The 22,103-nt window shown below is 49.9% G+C and overlaps 1 protein-coding gene across 1 annotated transcript in view; it reads right to left on the reverse strand.

The window, feature by feature from the left end:
• CEP72 (centrosomal protein 72) overlaps positions 1-11,911 on the reverse strand; it is a 32,274-nt gene extending 20,363 nt beyond the window's left edge. The window contains 5 exon segments of the mRNA XM_060007212.1: positions 2,610-2,643; positions 3,739-3,847; positions 6,481-6,673; positions 7,208-7,335; positions 11,833-11,911. Of these exon segments, the coding sequence (XP_059863195.1) occupies positions 2,610-2,643; positions 3,739-3,847; positions 6,481-6,673; positions 7,208-7,335; positions 11,833-11,911 (543 nt within the window).
• Positions 11,912-22,103: the final 10,192 nt, after the last annotated feature.

A 22,103-nucleotide genomic window follows, 5' to 3' on the forward strand; every position in this document is an offset into this window, starting at 1 on the left:
ACAAATCCTATGATATTTGTTCTCAGGACACAGCGGAATTAAACTAGTAATAAAATAAATAACAGACAGATAACTGGGAAATCTCAAAGAACTTGGAGATTAAACAACGTGTTTCCAAATAACACAAGTCAAAGAAATCTCAGGAGCACTTTGAACTAAAATATTCCAAAATAAAAATATTTTGAACTAAATTAAAAAGAAAATACATCTTATCAAAATTTGTGGGATGCAGTGAAAGCAACGCGTAGAAGGAAATCTGTAACACTGAATGTATATATTAGAACGAAGTAAGCTCCGAAATCAATAATCTAAGCTTCTAGCTTAGGAAACTAAGAAAATAACAAATTAAATCCAAAGCAGGAGGAAGACAAGAAATAATAAAAATTAGGGCAAAAATCAATGAAACTGAAAACGGGAAAAAATAAAAAATAAAAATCAACCAATCCAAAAGCTAGTTCTTTAAAAAGATCAACAAAATGGAAAAACCTCTATGCCACCAGGTTACCTAAGGAAAAAATGACGCAAATTACTAATATCAGAATTAAAAGAAGGAGCACAGCAGGAACTGTTCCATGGACAACAAGAAGATAACAGAGGAACACTATGACACTCTATGCCCACAAATGTGATAACCTAGATGAAATGGAATGGTTCCTGGAAAGACACAATCTACCAAAACCGACACCAGGAGAAATGGATAATCTGAACAGACTGGTATTTTATTACAGACTTGAATCAATAATTGATAGCCTCCTAAAACACCAGGTCCAGATGGGTTCATTGGTGAATTTAAGGAAGAAATTATACCAATTCTCTACAATCTTTTCCATAAGACAGAAGCAGAAACAGAGGGAATACACCCTAACTCATTCTATGAGGACAGCATTATCTTAATACCAGAACCAGCAAAGACAATACAAGGAAACTATAGACCAGTTATCTCCCATGAACACGAATGCAAAAATCCCCAACAAAGTATCAGCAAATTGAGTCCACACCACAGCCAAGTGGGATTTACTCCAGGTATGCATAGCTGGTTCAATACTTGAAAAAAATCAATGTAATCCATCACATCAACGGGCTCAAGAAGAAAAGTCATTATGACCATATCAATAGATGCAGAAAAAGCATTTGACAAAATCCAATACCCATTCATGATAAAAGTGGTCAGTAAACTAGGAATCAAAGGGAACCTCCTCGACCTGATAAAGAACACCTATGAAAGCCCACAGCTAACAGCACACCTGGTGGTGAGAAACCAGCTGCTATCCTGCTGAGATCAGGAACAAGGCAAGGATGTCCCCTCTACCCACGGCCTTTTAACATTGTACCGGAAGTCCAAGCTAACACAATAAGACAAGAAAAGGAAATAAAAGGTATACAGATTGGGAAGGAAGATATAAAACTATCTTTGTTCACAGATGACATACCAACCATCTATGTAGAAAATCTCAAAGAATCGACCAAAAAACAAACAAAAACTCCAGGAACTAATAAGTGACTATAGCAAGATTGTAAAATTCAAGATGTACGGGTCACATTGTGTCCCCTAAAAAAGAGATGCCAAAGTCCCAACACCTCATACTTCAGAATGCGACCTTATTTGGAAATAGGGTCTTTACAGAGGTAATCGAGTTAAAATGAGGAAATTATGGGGAGCCCTAACCAATACGACTGGTGTCCTCATAAAAAGGGGAAATTTGGACACAGGACAGGCAAGCACAATGTGGAGTTCTGTGAAAAGTCACAGAGAGAAGACAGCCATAGGAAGAAAAGGATTGGAGGGAGGCATCTACAAGCCAAGGAACACTGACGATTGCCAGCAAAGTACCCGGAGCTGGAGTCATAGAATGGATTCTCTCCCAGAGCCTCCAGAAGGAAGCAACCCTGCCAACACCTTGATTTCAGACTTGTAGCCTAAGAACTGTAAGACTGTAAGTTTCTGTTATTTTAAGCCACCCTGTTCGTGGTACTTTGTCACCATCAGCTGTACACAAGTCAAATACCTGCAATGAACAACTGGAATTTGAAATTAAAAAACCTAAACTAGCCTCAAAAGAACAACATGCTAAGGTATAAATCTAACAAAATATGTACATCTATATCAGGAAAATCACCAACCTCTGATAAATGAAATCAAAGAAGAACTGAATAAATGGAATCAAAGAAGAACTGAATAAATGGAGAGATATTCCACGTTCATGGATAAGACTCAATAGTGTCAAGATGTCAGTTTCTTCCCAACTCAATCTGTAATTCAATGCAATCCCAATCAAAATCCCAGCAAGGTAGTTTGTGGATATTGACAAACTAATTCTAAAATTTATACGGAAAGGAAAAAGACCCAGAACTGGCAACTCAATATTAAAGGAGGCCAAAGTCAGAGGACTGACACCACGTGACTCACAAAACTCAGGCAAATGTGGACGGGGCTAGAAAGCTCTGTGGGGTCTCCTTCATAAGAGAACACCAATTCCATTCATGAGGGCTCCACCTTCAGGACCTAATCACCTCTCGTGGGCCCTATCTCCTAAACCCATCATGCTGGGGGTTAGGATTTCAGCATACGAATCTGGGGTACACGATACACAGACCATTCCGCAGGGTACCACGTGCAGCTGTCTACCCAGCAGGTAGTCTGATCTGAAATAGGGAAGTGAGGGGAGGGGAGCTCCAAGGGAGGCATCTGAGGGAAGAGGAGATTCGAGATACTTGAAACTGATCTTAGAACAGAAGTTGGCCAAGTGTGGCCCACAGGTCAAATCTGACCCACTGCCTGTGTTTGTAAATAAAGTTTATTGGAACACAATCATTAGTTTATGTATCACCTATAGCTGCTTTCATACTACAAAGGCAGGGTTTAGAAACTGAAGCACAGATCATATGGTCCACAGAGCTGAAAATATTCTCCCCAGCCCTTTACAAATAAAGTCGGCCGACCTCTACATTAGAGAAATTTACAGATGAGCTAAGGCATACAATGCAAGAGAAAGAAAACTATTAAAAGCCTCAAACAAATCAAAATGGTGTACAAGAAGGAGTATATAATCCTTGTACATCACAAGCAAGGTAAACACCACTGACTGACTTCTACCCTTTAGAATCAACCACACACATGAAGACTGTATGCTTTCAGAGCACATTTGAACACTACCCACCCTGACAATCTAAAGTTAGACATAAAGATGCAGACGGCAGGAGCTGGGAGGTGGTGAGAAGCCGGGCACAGGCTCCCACAGCCCAGCCAAAGCAGAGCGGGAGCCCTGGTCACAGAGCACTGAAAGAGAACGCGGGAAGGAGCAGAGCCAAGCACTAACACCACCAGGGTGGGGAGAGGAGGCTCCGGCAGCTGTCAGATCTGCTCAAAGTGCTCACATCCAGAAATAGCCAAGATCTGCGTTGTTCAGAGATCAGAAAGTAACTGAAACAGAACCTGGAAGCAGAAACAATTACAGAAGGGAAAGAGGCTGCCTCTGAGGAGCGGGCCAGGAGTAGAGAGAAAGGACTGCTGCCTCTCACCGCAGGTCTTTTGTGCCACGTATTTTACATCCATCACTTTAATAACCATTTTAAATATTTTTAAAAATACCATATAGAAAATGTGGACGACAGGAAGAGAGGCTGTCCCACAGTCTCCTTGATCCCCAGCTGGTATCCAGCGTTTCTCCCCACACTCCCCTGGATGTCTGTCCTCTAGGTGGCAATCGGCACTTTAGTTAATACCACTCCTGTTCATACCTTTTGACTCTGAAAACGGCTGGGAAGCTCTGCTTTGAGTCCAGCGATTCCTCCGAAGCCAAATGCAGCCGGGATGCTCTCCGCTCACTCTCCCTCACAGGGCGGTCATCTAGGGAGGAGATGCCGCAGAGGAACTAGCAGGCCACGAGGCAGGTGGCAGGGCCCAAAACCAAACCCCGCGGTGTGCCTGCCGGCCTCCCCTCAGGACTAAAGGTGCTCCCTCGCCCAGCCAGCCACACATGGCGTGCGTGTGACCAGGACTGCCATCCCTTGTTCTGGGGACCTTCCCTCCCCTTAGGGCTGACCCCACCACGGCATCCCCCAGATCACTGGGCAGACCCAGGAAAGCAAGGCTGGGCTCCGGGGGCTACATCTGGTTTCCCAGCAATGCTGAGCACTGATTCCCAGAGGGCCGGCAGCTCGCACCAGGCTTGCACCTCAGATGCCCCGGAGGCAGGAAAGGAAACACACACGCAAGTTCTCACGCAGTGTCGTCCTTCTCATCTCCTCTTAACGCACATCCTGGGTGCTGGGCGAGCTTCCCAACCACACTGACACCCCTAGCAAGTGTCCACGGGCGAGGAGCCTGAACACACTGGAGAGGAGACGCCCTGGCCATGTGTTGGCGCCCAGGGTTTACATCCTCAGATCCTTGGGACCAGAACAGGAGACAGAGCCAAGTTTAAACCGTCCCCGCGTGTGCCCTGGGCCCAAGAAGACCCCACTCGTCCACAATTGCACCTCCTCGGAAGCACCCGAGAGGGGCTCCCCTCCCGAACGCCGGAGCTCGGCCCTCGGGATGGCTGCCACAGAGCTCCTAGGGAGCACTGAGCCCACGGCACCCCGGGAGGTGCACCAGCTCAGTGAGCAACGAGGGAACAAGGAGGTGCCCAGTACCCACTTCCACAGGTGTGGCCACCGCACAGCAGCCCCTCTGTCCTCTCAGGGACGCCATCCACCACACACCAGCCTGGGGCCTCCCGTCTCGGGCCTGGACGCTGCCGTCGTGCCAACAACACGTGACTCTACTTGCCCAGCCTGAACTTCGCTTCCGCGTCAGTTCCACGTCCCTTACTCTGAGCATCCTTCTCTGGACGGTTCCACTCTAAATTCAAACTCAATATGACTAAAATCAGATGCAAACCCACCTTGCCCCCCAGACCGCATGCTCTCCTCACTGCGGCACTCTCCCAGACCCCGGCCCAGGGCGCCCCAGATCACTCTGGCGGCACCCTGCTGGGAGAGAGGGCCTCCGAGCGTCCCCCACTCCCGCACTGACTGGCCCCAGTTATGCTCCCGCCTCAAGTCTGAAAGCACCTTTCACGTGTGGGAAGGCTCTCACAACCCCTTCTCTATACGAGCAGTCTAAGACTGAATTTACAACTTTCATCACAAACGGAAACAAATGATTTAAGACTGAAGACTGCAAAAACTTTCCATAAGGATTGTCACGCTTCTGAAAAAGAGTCAAATTCAATTGTTCACAGGACACATAATACTCAAATAAAAGTTAGAACACAAGCACTTAATCCTCCCAAATATCTAAAAATTAACATTAAATGCTGAAATTCTAAGTAGGTTTGAAATTAAACAGCATGCCTCTGAGGGTCAGTGCCCCTAGGCCCAGGCAGGCACAGCCTAAGGGTGCGGCCAGGCTCCCCAGAGCTCGCGGCCCGCCAGGACCGGGGTCCAGGAGGTAAGCCAACGCACGCGCGCAGCTGGGGTGTTCATGAGACAAGCTGTGTGCGGCTGAAAGGTGCCGCCGGTGGGGTGTCTACAGGCCCTGGTAGACCCTGAAAGGACAAGAGCCATGGCCTGCCCACCATGGAGCCCAGCATTTACCTGACAGATGCTGCCATGATGTGGGTCTCATTTTGGTTTGGGTAGCTCAGTGCCTGGGAGGTGGAGACGCCCTGAAAGCCCCCCAGCCTCCCCAGGCAGTCAAGGGCCCTCAGGACGGAGAACACGCCATGATCACTGGGGGCACAGAAGGACCACCCTCCTCCAATCAGACACCGCTGCACCACTAATCAGCACTTCACACAGGAGGACCCAGGTCTGAGACTCTAAGCCCCTCCTTCCCCAGGGTTTCCACGCCAGCATGCCCTCGGGCTCACGCTCCAGCTCTCTCCCCGGGAAGCGCGACATGGGGGCGGCATTAGCAGTGCCCTGGCCACACTGCTCACAGCAAAGTGGCTCCTGAGAGCAGGGACAGTGGGTGGGAAGACGCTGTGGCTTCCCCAAGCACAACCCTCCTGACTGGGCACGGCTGGTGGGCACCCTGGTCGCTCGGCCTGCGAGCCTGAGAGATCCGGTTCTTTTAAGGCTACGGGCCACTGAGCCAAGGTGGTGACTGCACCTGCCAACAGGACCTCACACTCTCGTGCCTGTCACCTGGGGAGGGCGTGGCACGATGAACTTCTCACCCGTGTCCTCCCAGGTGGACGTAAAACCAGGTTGAACGCAGGTGTCCAGCTGAGCCTGAGACGATGCCCAGGAGACCATGCCAGGAAACAGGGCACCAGGAACAGCCAGAAAGCAGAGCCAGCCCATGCCTGTGCCCGTGGACCAGCAGCCATCTGTGGCCGCAAGGAAGGGGCTCCCTGCCACCCTCCAGGCAGCTCTCCTGTGAGAGGAGGAAATCAGCTTCCCTTTCCCGAAGGGTCAACAGCGCCATCACCCCAAGAACACGAGACACCCATCGGGCAGCACCAAGCGAGGCCCGGAGTGCGGCCGGCCTACCCAGCGGCCGCAGCCGCGGGAGCATGCGCACCACGAAGAGGCGGTAGTCAGCCTTGCTCTCCACCACAGGGTGCCGCCGGAAGTCCACTTCCGCGAGCTCCGTTAAGCAGTGGAGCCGGAAGACCTCCGCCAGCGAGGAGATGCGGATGTGGTAGACGCTGAGACGCTGCAGCGCCGCCAGGTACTCCATGCCCTGCCAGGACAAACACGGCAAGACAGCCATTAACACGAACCAGCCCCCAACCTCACAGACGCGCTCGAAACGCACACGCAGCATCACCGGGAGAGCAAGGGGGCAAGGTATTGCTCAGCTGGGAGTCCTGCGCCCCCACGGTGAGACGGCCGCGCGTGCCGACCGCGGGGAGAGGACAGCCGACGCCTGCTGTGTGGATGACGAGAACGCCAGCTGATAAAGGACGAAGGGTGACTGGCGTGCACACATTCCTCTTTCGGGCCTCATCTTATTTCCCTTACAGATACAACCATCTTCATCAGAGAGCTATGACTTCTCGTTAAAGTAGTTCGAAGACATAACGTGATGCATAAGAAATCCCGCTCACAGCAAACACAAGAAAATCAGCGCAAGACTTACAGTCACCGTGAAGTGTATGGCTCACAAGCACTAGAAGCAGAGTCAGAACACAGACTACCGCATTTACCGTAAATGGACTACCCGCTGCTAGTGACAGCAATGCATTTTCTTTCTAGAAACAAACCTAAAACTTACCTCTAGACTAACCAAGGAGTTTCGTGAGAGAGCTAGAGAATTTAGACCTGTTAAATTCATCAAAGAATTTCCTAGGTGAGTAATCTTTTCTTGGTAAGTTCCAGGAATAGATAATGACCGAAGTTCAGCTAAGAATAGAAAATTAAGAGATTTTAAGTTTATTATTTTATTGAAAATAAATTACTGCAATAATTTATTCTCCCTCCAAAACCCTCTCACCAGGAAACCCTCCTAAGGGGGTTCCCACTTCCACACCTGACTGCTCAGCCCCATTGCCTGTGGGCCTCTGTGCAGGGATCGCAATCTGAAACCCACTCGGTAGCTGACCTGACCACCCGTGCTGTTACAGGTGAGGGCCAGCTGCACACGAGGTGCACCGAACACCTCTACGTGGCACACCCGGTAAGCAGCTGTTAGACAAACATCACTACAAAAGTAAGCTTCTGTAATGAAAAAGACACTGTGTCTGGATACACCAGTATCTTCCCAGGAACTTTTGTTTTAAAACACATCTTGATTACATATGAAACTGGTTTTTGGGCTTCCAGTTCCAGACAAGACAGAGGAGACATATTTCACCCTATTCCTCCCCATTTATTAGACCTAAAAACCCTGGACAAGAACACGGGAAGCAACTCTGAAGCGTGGCGACTCTGAAGCGTGGGGACTGTCTAGGGACCTGAAGAAAATGGTCGAGCACTGAGGGTTGGTTTTGTTCTGTCTCCTGTGCATCCCGATCTGAGTGCAAGAGAAGCTGGCCACCCAGAAACACCCAAGGACACCTACCAAAAGATACGGGTAAGCCTGCTGTCCGTGGTCAAAGGACCAGGAGGGGTGGCCTTGCAGGACAGACTCCTGACAACCTCAGCCCCACTCCAGCCCAACGCCAAGGAAAAAAAAAATGTACCTCGTATACCTGGCCTCGCACGGTGGCCAGTACCAGGGCAGTGTGAGTGGACATGACTACTGCCCTGGACTGGCTGTAAGGAGGCATCTGCAGATGCTACGTGTGTGACAGGGGCCTGGCCACCACCTCAGCAACAAGGCAGCACCCAGGCAGTGCCAGTACTGAGTAACAAGATTTAAATAGGAAGCAGAGTCCCAATCAAAATGACCAATCAAAAATGATCACGAACTAGGATAATCTCAATCTGAATGAGAGAAAACAATCAATAGATACCAATAATGAGATGACAGAAATTAGAATTATCTAACAAGGATTTTAAAGCAACTGATATACAGATACTTCAATGAGCAATTATGAACATGAATGAAGAAAATAGCGGTTCTTGGCAAAGAAACAGAAGATGTAAAGAAGAAACAAACAAATTTCAGAAATGAAAAATATAATAACTGAAAGAAACAAACAAAAAACCATGGGAGCAGCTCAATAACAGAATGGAGGTGACAGAGGAAAAAATTCAGAGAGAGAAAATGCAAAGATAAACTGAACAAAATTGTCCTATCTGACCACCAGAAAGAAAACAGACTTTAAAAAAATGAACAGAGCCTCAGGGGCCTGTGGAAGAAGAAAAAGCAATCTAACATTCATGTCATTGGGGTCCCAGTGGAGATCCAATCAGAGTTTAAAGAAGAAAAGAAAAACAGTATGGTTAAAAATAAAAAATTTTAAGTTAAAGAAATAATGGCTGAAAACTTCCCAAATTTGGCAAAACACATAAACCTACACATTCAAGAAGTTGAGAAAACCCCAAACAGAATAAAGGCAAAAACTGACACATCAGAATCAACCTTCTGAACACTAAAGACAATGAAAGAATCTTGAGAGCAACAGAGAGAGAGGCATTACCCAGAAGGAGAAACAACTCCCATGGCAGGGCGTTACTCCTCAGAAACCATGGTGCTGAAACAAAGGAAGTGCTCTCACATTTTTCCATTGCTGAAAGAAAAGAACTTTAAACTCAGAAATCTATATCCACCAAAAACAGCCTTCAGGACTAAAGGTGAAATATAGATATTCTCAAATGAAGAAACACTAAGAGAATCTGTCACCAGCACACCTCCCTAAGATAACTGCTAAAGAAAGATCTTCAAACATTAAGGAAAGATAAAAGAAGGAAACCTGGGACATCAGGAATGAAGAAGGAATAATGAAACAGGTAAACATGTGGGTCAGTGTTTCCTCCTAAGCTATTTAAACTGTTGGCTGACTATAAAAAGAAAACGTCATATCATTACTGTGGTTCTCAGGCATGCAGGGGAAATGTCTAGACAACTAAATTATAAAGTGGGAAGATAATGAAACCTAAATGGTGGTAAAATTTCTATATTGACCTGACGTGATAAACCGTTCACACAAGTAGACTGTGCTAAATCACATACTGTATACTGTAATTTGTAGAGCAACCACTAAAAAAGCTATACAAAGAGATATGCTCAGAAATATAAGAGGTAAATCAAAATGGAATACTAAAAATACTCAAGTAAACCACAGGAAGGCAGGAAATTGGAAACAAAAGAAGAAAAACAAAGGGAACAAACAGAAAAAAAAATAAATGTCTCACTTAAGCTCTGCTGTATTAACACATTAAATGTAAATGGTCTAAATACACTATAAAAGATAGGGATTGGCACTGTAGATTAAAAATGATATACAGTATACACTGTCTACAAGAAACTCATTTCAAATATTATGATATAGGTAGGTTTAAAGGTGAAATAGCACATAGATGGGTAAAGACATACCCTGCAAACACCAAACCAAAGAAAGCTGGAGTGGCTACACTAATATCAGATAAAGTGGATATCTCACTGTAGAAAATTATCAGGGATAAGGAGGAATAATACTACATATGCTACAAGGGTCACCCCAACAAGAAGACATAAAAATTGTAAGTATGTATGCACCAAATAGCACAGCTTTGGTGCATACATATTTAGGATCTTTAAGTGAAAAGAGAAACAGATACATCCACAATTAGAGTCAGGGGTCTCAATACCCCTCTTCTGGTAATTAAGAGAATCACTAGACAGAAAATCAGCAAGGATACAAAAGAACTGAACAACGTCACAAGTCAACAAGATCAAATTGACATTTATATAACACTCCAGTCAATGACACAGTACACATTCTTTCCAAGTGCACTTGGAACATTATAGACCAGATCTTGGGCCATAAAACAAACTTCAAATTTAAAACAATTAAGATCATACAGAGTATGTTTTCTGACCATAATGGAATCACACCAGAATCAATAACAAAAAGAAAAAAATACCAAACAAACTAGGAAAACCTCCAATCACACAAAAATGAAAAGAACACACTTCTGAACAATCCATAGGTCAAAGAGGAAGTCAAGGGAAATACACAAACACAGTGAACTAAATGAAAATACAACATAACAAAACTTGTGGATTCAGCTAGTTGTGCTTAGAGGGACACTTATAGCACTAAAATGTTTATATTATATTAAAAAAGGTCTCAAATCAGAAATCTAAACTTTCATCTCAAGAATCAAGAAAAAGAAGAGCAAAATAAATGCAAAGCAGCAGAAAGAAGAAAATTATACGGAATCAATGAAATTTGAAACCAGAAAACCAATGGAGAAAAAACAAAGTTGGCTCATTGAAAAGATTAATGAAATCCATAAACCTCCAGAAAGACCAAGAGAGAGAAGACAGAGATGACCAATAACATGGACCGGAAGAAGGGTATCACTACAGACCCCAGAGACATTAACAGGCTAATAAGGAAATACCACAAACTCTACACACATAAATTTAACAACTTAGATGAAATGAACCAGTTTCGCAAAACCCCAGACAACTATAACTCACCTAAGATGAAGGTGACGATACAAACAGTTCTATAATGACTCGAGAAACTGAATTTGTCATTTAAAAGCTTCAAATACAGAAATTTCCAGGCCCATAAGGTCACTGGAAAACTCCATCAAACAAAGAAGAAGCGGCACCGATTTCACACAATCTCTTCTGGAAAACAGAAGAAGGGGCAATTTACCAACTATTTCATGAGTTGGGCATTACGTGGACGACAAAACTAGACAAAAACAGGAAAACAGAAAACTAGCGAGCCGTATCCCTCAGGACATGGGCCCACAGGTGCTCAGCACAGGAGGAGCAGGGGCCGGGACACCCTGGAGTCCTACTAAAGGAGGGCACGCTCCTCCTCCAGACACGAAGGCGCGCCAAGCTTTTTCAGAAAATCAGCCTAACGCACCTTATTAACGGGGAAAGAAAGCCCAAGTGACCTTATCGGTCAAGGCGAAAAGCACTGGCGCAAGGGCTCAGCAAACCCGGCTCGGAAGAGCTCCCCGCGGGCGGTCTGCGAGGGCGAGCTTGGCCCCCACCTCTCCGGGGACTCAGCGCGGAACCCCTGCCCCTCCCCCACCCTCCCCCACTTCGGGCCCCCCAGGCCTGCCCCTCACACCCCCCCCGCTGCTCCGGGCTCCCCACCCGCTCCCGGCCTGCCCCGCAGCCCACCCCTCACCCTCGCCCCCCCAGGCCTGCGACCGTTCGGGAACCGCGGTCGCGTTTCGGCACCTCTGGCCCGACCGGTCCGCCGACACCTCGGCGGGAAGCTCGCGCCCCCGGCCAGCGCCGCCCACCCGTCCGCCGCCCGCCGCCCGCCGCCCGCCGCGCACCCAGGCCGCGGTGAGGCGCCAGCCCGGTCTTCCCCCAGATCTTCTCTTCACACAGAACCAGCCGCCCCGCCGGCGCCATTCTTTCAAACGGCGCACACCTGTCCGCGCCTGCGTGCTGTGGCCGCCGACGGCCGAGGCGCGGGGCCAGGATCCAGGGTGGGACCGGGGGGCGGGGCCAGGGGGCGGATCGAGGCCGAGGGGGCGGGGAGGGGCGTGGCCAAGGACCTCTGCGGGGTGGGGGGTGTGAGCAAGTGGACGAAGCTGCCGGGAGGAAACGTTAGGGGAAGTCGGTGCCGCCCCAGGGCTTACCTGGGAACTCGACGCACTTGGAGACCTCGCATCACCTGGGCACCTGCCCCACCTGGGGACCCTACCCACCCCCAGATTCGCCTGCGTCCTGGGCTGCGGGCGCCCCAGGTTCTGCGCGAGGGCTCCTCACGTGGGGTCGCAGTGCTCTCCCGCCACGGTCAGGTGACTCAGCGGCAGCGGGTCCTGCTCTGCCCCCATCCTCAGTTTCTAGGTAATGAAATCTGGGGTCTGGCCTTGAGACTCATCAGCTGACCGAGGGGTTCACGGCGTGTCCGGCTTACTGGGCCCTTTGTGGAGCACCTTTAGGGAAGACTTCCCTTACAGTCTGGATCTGCCCCAGCCAGCGCGAGCCCTGGGGGTGCCCCCTCCCTCCCGGGTCACCCCAGAGGGTGCCCCTACTGCCTCTCACCCCAGATTTGACTGGCCTGTGGCAACATCCCCTGGCATGTCACAGCCTGGGTGGTGGCGTAGGGGGGTGTAGGTGGGCTTGTAGGGCCAGGGGTGAAGGGCAGGTATAGACACTCAGGGGTGAGGGGCAGTGGTGTAGACAAGGGAAGTATGGCAGAGGGTGTAGGGCAGGGGCGAAGACAGGGGTGTAGGGGAGAGGTACGGGGTATGCGCAGGGGCTGGGGTGGGGGAGGCATCAGGGTGCCTGAGTCTCTCCTGAGCAGGGCGGGGCTTCAAGCCTGCTGCACCAGACCCGTGGGGCTTTGCCATTTACGGAGGCCGGCAAACACTCAGCGATATCTTGAGTCCGGATGGCCAAGTGACTGCCCACAGTTCCAGGCCACATATTGCCATCATCTCACTTCCTACAAGACCGTGGAGGGACTCGGGCACACCCGAGGCCTGGCATGTGGTCACCAACCAGGTGCCCCCTGAGTGGAGCTGGTGCAGCCAGGAGGCTAGAAACTAAGCACATATCCCGCTCTCAGAAGTAAACGGAAGCAAACAAAAGGCTTCTGTCGCTGTCCTCCCCCCCACCCCCGGCCCCCGAGAAAAACGGCTTGTCAGCAAGGGCACAGCCCACACGCCAAACATCGCTGCTTCCTCCTGCTGCAGATCACTTCAGGCCGGGCACCCAGTCTCAAGTCCTCTACAGCTTTCTAGAACATTCCAGGGAGGCTTCCAGGCCCCTCAGCCTTGAGCCAGAGTCGGGCAGTCCATCCCAGGGTGAAGGCTGGTGACAGAGATGGAGACCCAAGGACAGGCCCACGCCGGTCCCGCGGACTGGGCAGCCAGAGGGGTCCTCCAGGGGCTGGCGGCCTGGAGCATCTTGGACTTCCCTTACTCTTTGACTGGCCTCGGCTGGGAGGGGGCGGGGGCGGGAGGAGAAGGGGCAATCTCCCACCTTCCCGCCGGAGAGCAGAGCTGTCCAGGCCCCAGAACTAGAGTGGCTGTGGCGCTGGCCACGCGCTCCGGGAACTGCGTGAGCTCTGGTGTCACCACCTCTCCACCCTGGGGTGAACGCCAGCACGGTCACTTCACCACGAGGAAACGTCAGCCAGCTGGGTGCGACCGGACTGAGAATCAGTGTCAGACCCGAGCCCAGCCCTGGGTTGCTTCTGCACCGGGCCCTCCAAACAGGAGGCAGGGAGCCTCTGGGAGCCTGAACCCACACAACCACGGCTCCAGACACCACTGAACTCACACGCATCCCCGTTCACACTCACACACCCTGACACTCACACATCCTCACAAACGTCCGACAATCGAGCTCCAACTCGGACGACCATTCCCCGGCCGGATGGCAGGAACCCACCCTGGTCCCACGCGAGGCACTGCCCAGAAGCCGGTGCTCTGCGGCCTCAGCCTCCACCCTGGACCAAGTGAGAAGCATGTGATCAAGGACAGCTGCTCGCTGGTTCCGATGCTTATTCGTTCATAAATGTTGAACGAAAGAGCCTTTTCCCGGCTGCTTTTCTACACAAGATCAGTACCGACATGTGTGACTTGTCAATGCATCATTTTGCCGACTAACCTCTATCCAAAGTGTGACGTGAGACGGAGTGTGAGGACCTTCCTGCGGCTGTTGGAAGGCAAGCAGGGGCGAGAGGGGGTGGGGGCTCATGTAAACATCCTACCGTCGTGACTAGCTCATCTGAACACAGAGGACGGGGTTTGTGTTCACCTGCGAGTGAAAACACTTGTATCTAGCTGAGCTATCAGTTAAGATGCAAGTAAAACCCAGCTGGGGCGGGCCTGACGTAAGGACACCCGGCTGGAGTCCCCAAGGTGGGCTGGGCTCAGCTTGGCTGGCTGGCAGCCAAACCTCTGTCCTGGACACTCGGCCACGCAGCTCACTTCCCAAGAGGCAGGATCCTTCCCGGCTGCATCCAGCGAAGACTCCTGTTTCCATGCCCTGCCTGCGGAGCCCGTAGCCCGAAGGGTCTCCCGTCCTGCTGGCCTGGGCCATCCCCAGAGCTCGTGAGCCGCCTCCGTGCCCAGCGGGGCTTCAGCTGGGAGGAGGAAGCAGAGGCCAGCTCTCCCTGCAATTGCTGACCCTAGAAAGCTGAGACTTCTCAGGAAAATGGAAACTTCCGCTCATTCTGAAAGTAGGGAGGCAGGACAACCGGGCCTGACTTTCTGCACTGCAGCGGCATGGGGCGAGCCGCAGCCACTCACAGGCAGGCTGCGGCTCCATCTGGACAGCCCCTCAGGCACCTACCCCGGAGAAGCAGCACAGGTGGTGCTGGGTGCACCTAGCGCCTTCCAGGTGGGAGCTGCCCCTGTGCACACACCCTGCCCCTCGCACAACTGCTCACCGACGGGGGCAGATACAGGGATGAGGGGCACACCTCAGCCGTGATCCCAGGGTCCCCAGCCCTCCTGAGGACGAGGCCCCCTCCGTCAGGTCTGGGCACCTGCGGCCTTCTCCCCACCTCTGAGGCTCTAGTGAGTGCAGGGCTCAGGGGCCCTTTGGACCAGGCGGATTATGGCCAGGGTAACCAGACCTCGAAGGCCTGCTCCCCACCCTGGTCCTTCCCCGCCAGCCTATTTCAGCCGCCCTAACTGCTTCCCGAGAGCTCGCCTGCACTGACCCTGTAGATCCCAGTATCGCCCTGCCTGCTGCCGCTACACCGGTTCCTGTTGGACTCGGAGCCCTCACCCGGCAGAGGCTGGCAGGCACACGGCAAGAGGCCAGGCACTGCCATGCTTTTGTGGGTCATTGGTTACATCCGCTTTATGGTGGGCAGCATGGAGGGCAGCAGGTGGGACTGAGACCCAGGCACTCAGGTTGAACAGTGCAGCTGGATGCGGGGCCTGTCGTGAGGGGGGCCAGCCCACCCGTGATCACTCTGAGGGGCCGTGGGCAGGCTCCCTGGCTCTTGTGTCCGGGGCAAGCTGCTCTCCGAACCGAGTCTTCTCATCTCTAGAAAAAAAATAACAGGGCTCTCGAGGGGATGGGTGGTTCCCAGCCCTCTTCAACCTTGTCTAGTTCCAATGGAGGGGGTGGAGAACCTCTTACATCTCTTACAGCTACGGTTGGCCACTTCTGGCTGATAAGAAGTAAGCATGAGGCTACAGTGGCATTTGGGGGTAAAGTTTTGATATTCTGGGAAAAGAGATAAGTGTAGGTGACACATGCCAGGCCCCCCTTCTTCTTGCCTTGACACAGTTGTGATGGCTGGAGCTGCAGCAACCATCCTGGGACAATGAGGGGGTAAGACACCGGCATCGCAGAGGTGCCCAACCTGGGCTCCAAACCAGTGCCAGTCCCTGAACCTCCAGCCTCCTGGCTCAGTGAGAAGAGACTAGTGAGAGTGACCATTGCTGCAGCTGAATGCATTCCCACCCGATCCTGGGGTCTGCTGAGGTAGCAGATGAAAAGTGTGTGGCATAGACTGGACCAGTCAAGAATGTTCGTAGGACATGGGCCGTAAGGCAGAAGTGTAGCGGCGACTGTGCCAAAGGAAGACTCCCTTTCCACTCGGGAGAGACAAGACATGGTCCCAGAGGAAGAAGGGGAGGGGGCGTGGAGCCGTGTGTTTCGAGCAGAAGAGTGGGGAGTGAGAGGCCCCCACGTGGCCCCAGGCTCAGTCAGAGAGGAGGAGCCGGACGGGGCAGACCTGTCACTCCCTCTGCCCAGGGGTCCAAGTGTGGCTCCGAGTGGGGGTCCAGCCTGGCTGAGTCCAGGTGCTTCGTGTAGATGATGGAGCAGATCAGGGCGAAGTACAAACAAAACTCGAAACTTAACTAACTGGTTTCCCAACTACAAAGTGAGTGAGAAATCTGAAGCCACCCTCCTGCCCTTTGTCATTTGTAATGATCAACAGTTGAAATAAATAGGGATGCGACCCCCAGAGCGCAGACTAAACCCAGGTAGTATCAGAAAAACAAAGTGGAAGGAAATCTTTGCCTTCAGGAAGCTTACAGTTTACTGGGTAGTGTGTACTCGAAAAGGCTATTTTGGGAAAATTTTTGTGAAACTGAAAAATGCGCCCTTCCCCCCAGAGAGTCCATGCAAGACCCCTGGGACCGCTGAACGCTACCTTATGTGGCAAAAGGTGAGATAAGTTAAGGATGTTGGGAGGATTTTATCCTGGGTTATCTGGATGGGCCCTAACGCAATCACGAGAGATGGAAAAGAAGACACACGCTACACACGCTCGGGACCCCACGAGGCAGAGGTTGGCATGATGAGGCCACGAGCCCAGGGACGCCTGGAGCCCCCAGCACCTGGAAGAGGCAGGAAGGACCCTCCCCAAGACCCTGCGGAGGGAGAGTGGGCCTGTGACACAGGTGCCTGTCTGCGTGGTCATGGCGAACCTGCACGTGAGCCGCTGAGAAGAGGCTCCACAGGGTCCTGAGTCCTCTCACATCTCAGGGGCTCCTGGAGTAACCGGGAGGCCCCAGGCAGGCCCTGTGCCCACTCTGCCTGCCGGCGAGAGGGGACTTCGTCAGCCACGGAGTCTTCGTGGGGCGTTTTCTGGGCCAGCGACCACCACGGGGTGAGGGGCACCGCTTCTCACGCGCTTGGTTCCCGACCTCAGCTCCTCACACGGAGGGAGACCAACTCCCAAGAGACCCTGGACCCTGGAACACCGGAATGGAGGGGAAGCTCACTTCATCGCTGGCCTGCTGCAGAGGGGCCCAGGAGCACGCTCCCTGGGGCCGGGTCCCCTGCTGGAATCGTATCACCTGAAGTGCCACCTTCCTCGGGACCCCGAGGAAAAGGCTGAGGGGTCTCCCGTGGATTATGTGCTGTTTTCTGTACTTATTTAACCTCAGGTAACCATTTTCAGAACTCAGTCTCTGGTACCGATTTCGTTCAAAGGCCTCTTTTCAGTCTCAAGAAGCAGGAAGCAATATCCTTTCAAAAACCAATTCGCCACATACTTTGGCTCATTAAATAAATAGTTTAACTCTGGACCCAGTTGATTTTTGAGGGCGTACACAACGGGTTGACTCACCTGTTTGCAGCCCCTGTCCTCCCGGACCTTTGAAGTCCCTGGGAGGCACCTCCACCTGGCCCGCGAGTGGGGTCCGGCCGCACCCCGCAGATACACACCTGAATCCTCACCAATTTCGCAGAGGGTCAGAAATGGGCTTTTAATTTGCTGACATACCCTCTGCTCGGAGCCCCAGGCGGGGTGCACAGCATGCCACGCCCTGCAGAGAAACTGTCAGAAGGATGAAAAGCGCCACGGAAACCACTGAGGGGGCAGGACAGGACGCGCGCTGGGCAGGTCCCTACTTTCACTGTGGGCGTTTGAGCAAAGAGCTGATGAGCTGAGGTTAGCTGTCCACACCGTGGGCCCCACGGGAAGGTGTGGGGCAGAGAGGAGCCGGGCGACGTCACTGTGGCCGGCACAGGCGGGGGCACCTCGTCCGCCCCAGGGCTGCACTGCACCACCGGCGCCAGCCCCTGTCGAAGCCACAAAGCCAAATCAGTACTTGTTTCCCCCTCCACCATTTGCTTCTCCTCGCCCGAGTGACTTTTCTGCTGACCCTCCTTGACCCTCCACTGCCCCACTTAACCTTCTGGTGCCTTTGGTCTTTACCCATGTTTGGACAGACCCACAGGGCACAAAGCCAAAGGGCAAGTGTTACACAAACACGTATTTCATTTAGTTTTTTAAAATAAACGTCAGATCAGTTATTTAAGTAGTCAAATGGCTGGTTTCATACCCTTGAGCAGAAATATCTATAGGTATTGGAAGAATAAATAATTAAGTTGGGAGTAGGAATCCAAAGAAGCAGAATAGACAAGTAGTTGAAATATGTAAACAGATATCTTTCAATTTTTAGTAGTTTTCGATTTTGTTGTTTAGGCGTTGATAAGTTGATTAATTATTTTTGGTGAATATTAACTGGATTCTTTAAGTGGTTCATTTTCTAATTCTTGAAGTGAACATGGAACTGGTTTATGGGATAATTTCTAACCCACACGAAAAGTTGTGTGTCATTAAATTCAGCAAACACATCAGAAGAACATAGTAGAAAGCAGATGAAGACCATAACGTAACGTTCAAAAGGAGCTAAAGAAAACAAAATTATAGGGCTTTCCTGGAGGCGCAGTAGTTAAGAATCAGCCTGCCAATGCAGGGGACACAGGTTCGGGCCCTGGTCCGGGAAGATCCCACATGCCTCGGAGCAACTAAGCCCGTGCGCCACAACGACTGACACTGCACTCTAGAACCCGTGAGCCACAACTACTGAAGCCCACATGCCTAGAGCCCGTGCTCCACAACAAGAGAAGCCACCGCAATGAGAAGCCCACGCACCGCAACAAAGAGTAGCCCCCGCTCGCAGCAACTAGAGAAAGCCACGTGCAGCAACAAAGACCCAACGCAGCCAAAAATAAATAGACTTACTTTTTTAAAAAAAGAAAGAAAGAAAGAGATAGAAACCATGAAAGAACAACATAATTTAGAATTAGGACAACTCAGAAGTAAAGTGATTGGAGAAAGTGAGTATTTGAAAACAGATGACCAAACTCAGGAAAGAGTTTTAAATATTTTTAAAATTTAAAGAAGACTAAACCAGAAGCAACACAACTGTGAAAAATCACAACGGATATTGCCTTAAGAGAAATGAAAGAAATGAAGAATGTTTTTTAAACTAAGAGTTGCAGGAAGAGGAGGAAAGGATTGAAGAGGAAAGAACTGCAGAGAAAATGAGCAGAGACCCAGGGACACACGCCCCTGAGGAAGGAATCGAGGCCACAGACGAGAACCATAGCACAAAGAAGACTTCCAGGAAGAAGAAAAGTCACTTGAAAACATGAATTGAAAGAGTTCACCGAGCACTGGAAAAACGGCCCAGAGTGACCAGCCCTGAGGCAGCCATCAATGGAATTAGTGCACTTTGCAGCAGAAGGGACATTACTTGGTTATCAAGACAAAAGGACCAAGTCACTGGTAAAGGGAAGAAAATCAGTGTCATCTTTCTACCAGATAATCAAGGAAAGAGAATAGAGGCCCGGACTTCAATCCAGCCAGACTGACCTCAAGGGTTAACAGAAGGGCCGAAGACTAGCAGTGTGACCCCCAGCCCTCAGGGCATGCTGTTGGTGTCAGGAGCCCATGCTAAGGAGTCCGCTGCAGCCGTGCTCAGCAACCATTCTCCTACGGGGATAGATGGTAAATATTCTGGACTCTGAGGACCAAGAGGCAAATTGAGCCTATTGTGTGGGTTCTTATGTGACCATCTAAAATATAAAAACCATTCTTACTGGGGGTCTCATAAAAATAGGCACTGGGCTTGGTGCCGCCCTTGAGTAGGTTCGCTGGTCTCTGTACTGGAGAGCTGGCCTCAGACAACCAAAAAGACCGGTGTGTGTGTGGCGGGGGGGGTGGGGGGGGATACCCATATCAGGCTGGTGATCCAAATCAGAATTAAGATTTAGAATTTGGAATCAAGATTCTAGGCACAGAACTTGGAATCCAGAATCTGAACGCAGAACTTAAACCAATGAATTAAAAGCAGGATCCAGAATAAGGATTTGGAAATGGAGGCTGAACAGTTAGTGCCAATACTGACAATATTTCTTTTTTTTAACAAATTTATTTATTTTATTTATTTTTCTTTGGCTGCGTCGGGTCTTCGTTGTGGTGCGTGGGCTTCTCATTGCGGTGGCTTCTCTTGTTGCAGAGCACAGGCTCTAGGCACACGGGATTCAGTAGTTGTGGCTCGCAGGCTCTAGAGCGCAGGCTCAGCAGTTGTGGCTCACGGGCTTAGTTGCTCCGAGGCATGTGGGATCTTCCCAGACCAGGGCTCGAACCCGTGTCCCCTGCACTGGCAGGCGGATTCTTAACCACTGCGCAACCAGGGAAGTCCCAACAGTGTTTCTTAAACTTGTGAAACTTAACACTCTTTCCTTTTCATTTTAATATGGTTAATGAATTAACTTACTCGCACACCGTAAAGTCTACGTTTCTCTTATAATGGCACCTTGATGAGGACACAACACAGCTCCAGCACCCCAAAAACTTCCTTTGGGCTTCCCTTTTGTAGTCAAACCCCTCCTCTACCCCAAACTCCTTTCCATTTCCCCATCTCTAAAGTTGTGTCTTTTGCAGAAGGTCATATAAATTTACCTTTTGAGACTGGTGTCTTTGGCCAGCAGGATGTCTTTGGAGTCACCCAAGTTGTCATATGTATCAGTAGTTTTTTCCTTTTAATTGCTGAGTGGTATTCCATCCGTGGGCGTCCATTCACCTGCTGAGAGATACGAAGTTGTTTCCAGTTTTTGGTGATTACGGATAAAAAGCTACTATAAAGAGTCAGGTATGGATTCTTCTATGAAACAGGTTTTCATTTCTCCAGGGTAAATGTCTAGGGATAGATGGCTGACTCATATGGTAAAAGAATGGTGAACTTTAAAAGAAACCGATTTAAAATGCCATTTTCTGGAGTGCCTATACCACACACTCTCCCGCCAGCAGCGCAGGGGCGCTCCAGTTGCTCTGCGTCCTCACCAGCACTTGATGCTGTCGCGTGTTTGGTTTTTCTTCCCTTTTTCCTGTTGTGCTGCGCTAGTAACCGCACAGCAGTATCACACTGTGGCCTTTGTTTGCGCGTCCCTCGTGACTGGCGACGTTGAGCATCTTTCTGTGTTCTACACTGCCATCTACAGTTCATTGGTGAAATGTCTCTTCAAATCTTCTGCCTTTATTAACTGGTTTGTCTGAGAGCTCTTTATACAGTCTAGATACAAGTGCTTTGTCGGATAAGTGCCTCACGAACATTTTCTCTTAGTCTGTAGCTTGTCTTTTCGTTCTCTTAACAGTGCATTTTGCAAAGCAAAGGTTTTGGTTTTCATGAAGTCTAATTTATCCATTTTTCTCTTTTATAATGTGTGCTTTGGGTGTTAGAGCTATGAATTCATATTCTAACCCAAAGTCAAAAACATTTTCTCCTATGTTTCCTTCTAAAAGTTTTATAGCCTTACATTTTGCATATGGATGCCCAATTGTTTCAACATCGTTTGCTGAAAAGACAACCCTTTCTCTGTTGAATTACCTTTGCATCCATTATAAAAATCAATTGACCATATTTGTGTGGGTCTATTTCTGGATGCTCTGTTTTTCCCCATTGATTCGTGTCTATCTTTTTGCCAGTACCACACTCACTGTCTTTGTCACAGCACCTTTACGGTGAGTCTTAAATCAGGTAACATAAATCCTCCAACCGTGCTCTTCTTTTTCAAGACTGATTTGGCTAATCTAGTCCTTTGCCTTTCCATATAAACGTTAGAACATGCTTCTCTTTATCGAGAAAAATCTTGTTGATATTTCTATTGGAATTGCATTAAACACATAGATCAATCTGGGGAGAGCTGACCTTTTTACTCTGTTGAGTCTTCCAGTCCATGAACACATTATGTCTTCTTTGATTTCTTTCATCAGCATATTGTAATTTTCATCATACGGACCCTGTCATGCTTTATTAAGTGTATGTGTATTTTATTTTCTTTGGAACAATTATGAATGGCACTGAGGTGTAAATTTTGGTCT

This window comes from Delphinus delphis, chromosome 3 (genome assembly GCF_949987515.2).
Source record: "Delphinus delphis chromosome 3, mDelDel1.2, whole genome shotgun sequence".
Taxonomy (NCBI): domain Eukaryota; kingdom Metazoa; phylum Chordata; class Mammalia; order Artiodactyla; family Delphinidae; genus Delphinus; species Delphinus delphis.